This window comes from Zingiber officinale, chromosome 6A (assembly GCF_018446385.1).
Source record: "Zingiber officinale cultivar Zhangliang chromosome 6A, Zo_v1.1, whole genome shotgun sequence".
NCBI lineage: Eukaryota > Viridiplantae > Streptophyta > Magnoliopsida > Zingiberales > Zingiberaceae > Zingiber > Zingiber officinale.
The window spans coordinates 129,896,788-129,900,883 of record NC_055997.1 but is presented as its reverse complement, the minus strand read 5'-3'; the positions used below and the strand labels follow the sequence as shown (position 1 = coordinate 129,900,883).

Sequence of the window (4,096 nt, the reverse complement as noted above, 5' to 3'; positions counted from 1 at the left end):
GTTGTCAAATCTTCAAAGCAAAGATAATAGCGGCTAGCTCTAAATCATATACCGGATAGTTCTTCTCATGCTCCTTCAACTAACGAGAAGCATAGGAAACTACCCTGCCATGCTGCATCAAAACAGCGCTCAAGCCTTGTAGAGATGCGTCTGTGTAAAGTACGAATCTGTCCTCTCCGGAAGATAAAACTAAAACTGGTGCTAATACTAATCTCCGCTTCAGCTCCTGAAAGCTGGTCTCACAAGCCTCTGTCCACGTGAACTTCACGCCTTCCCTAGTCAGACGTGTCAATGGCATAGCAATACTGGAGAAACCCTCAACGAATCGTCTGTAATATCTAGCCAGTCCCAAGAAACTACGAATCTCCTGAACTGACTTCAGTTGCTCCCAGCTAGTGATGGCCTCGATCTTCTGAGGATCTACTGAAATGCCTCGGCTTAACACCACGTGTCCTAGAAAACCAACTGAGGATAGCCAAAATGTACACTTGCTGAACTTCGCATACAGATGATGTCGTCGAAGAGTCTCCAAGACTATGCGAAGGTGCTGTGCATGTTCCTCCTCGGAACGTGAATAGATCAATATATCATCGATAAACACAATAACGAACTGGTCTAGATACTCCAGAAAGATACGGTTCATCAAATCCATAAATACTGCTGGAGCATTGGTAAGCCCAAATGGCATTACCAAAAACTCATAATGTCCGTATCTAGTGCGGAAAGCTGTCTTCTGAATATCCAGACCGCAGATCAATCTTGGAATACACTAATGTATCTCTAAGCTGATCAAATAAATCCTCTCAATCCATGGCAAGGGGTACTTATTTCTGATAGTCACTGCATTCAACTGCCTATAATCGATGCACAACCTCAGAGTACCATCCTTCTTCTTGACGAATAGTACGGGAGAACCCTACAGAGATACACTAGGGCAAATAAATCCCCTATCCAATAACTCCTGGAGTTGAACCTTCAGTTCGTCCAACTCTTTCGGTGTCATACGATAAGGAGCTTTCGATGTTGGTGCAGTCCCCGGAATCAACTCAATAGCAAACTCCACTTGCCTTCAGGGAGGCAAACCTGGAAGCTCGTCTGGAAATACGTCTAGATATTCTCGGACCACTGGAACGTCTGAGAGCTGAGGGTTACTGCTATCGTCAGTATCGATCAACGACAATAGAAATCTCTGACATCCATGTGACAGCAGTTTCTGAGCCTGAATCGTAGATATGGTTGATATCTCATAGTCTCTGATGCCAGTGAAATCCCAAGAGGCATGATATGCTGATAGCCAATCCACTTCTGGCAATCAACTGTGACATGATATGCTGATAGCCAATCCATGCCCAGGATAATATCAAATTCGACCATTTCCAATACCAACAAATCTACAGTGAGTATAACGTTACCAAAGTCCAACGGGCAACCTCTGACCTCCTGACTGACATCCAAAGTATCACCAAATGGTAAGGAGACGGTCAATCGCCGTGGTCTATGAGAAGGTAGTCTACCAATCTCTCTCATAAATGCACAAGATATAAAAGAATATGAACTACCTGTATCAATTAACATATCAGCAGAAAATGCATAAAGTAAAATTGTATCACGAAAAATGAATTCGTCGGCACGTTGTGCATCCTCTCTTGTGTCAGTTTTTCTTCTCTGTCAGTATTTTTCTTCTTGTATTCTTAATAAAATTGAGTACAAATAGAATAATTATTCTTAGATAATTTTAATAGTATAGAAATGAAAAAAGGATTTATATCCATAGTTTTAGAATTGGTGCTTCATTTTTTTTTAATTTCTATTATACATAAATATAAAAAGGAATGATCATCTTGTGATAAAAAATCATCTTACAATTAAAAAAATATTCTATCCCATTTTAAGAAATAGAATTTTATAGATTAAAATAATTATTATATAAATTGATGGAAGAATAAAATTAGGACATTATTAATAGTTTCGTCCAGCGTCTTTCTTTAAACAGCAAAGATCGGCTCTGGAAGAAGGAACAGGTAATCTTATTTAAGTCAAAATGAATTCTTTTGATTACTGTTCAATGAATGGTGTCTACTCCAAGGACCCCAACGGATGCTTCAACGATGCATGTATCGTTGAGCAGAAATCCTCTAGATGGATCTTGTACTTCTTTCCAGCTTAAGAACTTGGAAAATCCCCAACCGACACTCTTTGACGAGAACAAATATTTCACTGCAAAAATAAATAAGAAAAACACATTCAGATGATTGCTCGATCAAGTTGTAGCGTAGGCAGGGAACTCAATCAAATTGTCAAAACCTGTAAGCTTCCGATGGTTGGCATTGTGTAGATCCAACAAGCAAAGGCTAAAATCCACATAGACACTTGTCTTGGAAGAAAGACTAGCAGCATTATTGTCCATCCTCAAGAAAACACCAAGGGAGTCTTTGTATATGTCTAAGTTTGGAAAGAGCCAGATACACCTAGACAAGTCGAATATCAAACAAAACGAATAATTATATCTTAAATCTTATATGATGACAAAAGGCGAATACGCTCGCCACCGACGCCCCAATATCTTAAATCTTATATTCTCGAAGCTATGATCAATTAAAGAACAAGTAACGGAATACCAGTTGTAGCCGCCTGCAGCAAAAGCTCCAGAAATTAGTGTCTCCTTAGATTTGGAAACATCCTTGATTACCCAAGTATATATTCGAGGAGTTGGGTCCTTTTTAAGGGACAAGGATTCATGGATTCCTTCTTTGTCTGATTTGCATGCAAAAGCCTCCAAGATTTGAGCTCCAAAGACGCAACGATCATTGACAAGTAGACCAGATTTTGGATTGTTGAACTTGTTCAATGCAACCTTACAACAAAATCCATGGGATTTGCTATGGAAATAGTCTTCGCCTACATAAAAAAACACAAATGAAGATAATAACATGATAATTAACTACACCAACAAGTCCCGGTAAGAGCAACTTCCTGTATTATGATCAATTATTCTGGAACTTCAAATGTTTTGTCACCTTCCTTTTGTATGTGCTCCGCATGTAGTTGATCAAATATGAAGAGCTTGTAGCTTGCCTTGATCTCTGAGCTTTTTGAATCTGCATCATCATTTGAAAGGTAAAGACCAACATATTTCTCACCATCTTCTTCTAAAACTGATTCCAGTTGCAACTTCCTGCAGTTAATAGTTCTTCTATTAGCTATCTTTCACAAAGCATTTTCTTTTGCCAAGTCTTCTGAAGATCTTAAATGTTATCGAACAAACAAAGAAATTTCAATTGTATTGAATAATTAAGCCTGAAGTAGTGTTAATTTGTCTAGTAAAACACTACTCAAAACTTATGTACTACAAAAGCTTGATTTTCTCTTGTTGAAGAACATGTGATTTGTTTTCGAAGAACAACATGTCAACACACACAAATAAATAAATTAGAATTACCAGTTAAAATCACAGGCTGTGAAACTCTTGAGTAATGCATATCAGCACCTCGATTTGCAATTGTTGAGAAACCATCAATCATCCACCTAAATGGATCAGTTCTCTGGCCCGCCTCCTCTCCACTTTCCTTTGGATTGATAACATATTTGGGGGTCGCCACAACTTTCTGTTCTTGTAAATCTTTCACTCTGTGTTGTTTATGAATGGGATACCAAAAACATTTCTTCATATATATCAAGCAAAATTTCAACATTCAGTTGCTAAAGAAGAACGCGGGCAGTGGATCAATCACATGAGAGGAGTCGGCGGGGAGTAGAGGAGTGGCGGATGTGAAAGAGGAAAAAAAACCCAGATATTATATAATTTTCTTTCCTTACTTCCCGTCCGATTCGTATGGGATAAATTTTTCTCTACAAAATTATCCGCTCATGAAATATATTTTTCATCCCTTTTAAATATTTAATAAAGTAAACATAATAAAACGTTTAGTAGAGAAATTTTTTATATTCTATTAAAACGGAGGATAAAAGTCTCTAGAAAAGATGTAAATCTCCTTTTTTTTTATGGGAGCCAGAACCTTCTAACGCCCTTTTGCCACTTTTGCTTCGTTAGCCTCGCTCTAATAAATCATTTTACATCCTTGCATTTATTTAAATG

General features: G+C 37.9%; 1 protein-coding gene across 1 annotated transcript; it reads right to left on the bottom strand.

Moving 5' to 3' along the window:
* Nucleotides 1-2,015: 2,015 nt before the first annotated feature.
* On the bottom strand, nucleotides 2,016-3,751 carry LOC121994412 (ubiquitin C-terminal hydrolase 12-like). Its single transcript, XM_042548456.1, has 4 exons — nucleotides 3,440-3,751; nucleotides 2,619-3,175; nucleotides 2,305-2,468; nucleotides 2,016-2,217 (listed from the first exon to the last, which is right to left on the bottom strand). The coding sequence occupies exons 2-4, from the start codon at nucleotides 2,930-2,932 to the stop codon at nucleotides 2,063-2,065; spliced, it is 633 nt and encodes a 210-aa protein (XP_042404390.1). The 5' UTR covers nucleotides 2,933-3,175; nucleotides 3,440-3,751; the 3' UTR covers nucleotides 2,016-2,062.
* Between the last annotated feature and the right edge of the window lie 345 nt (nucleotides 3,752-4,096).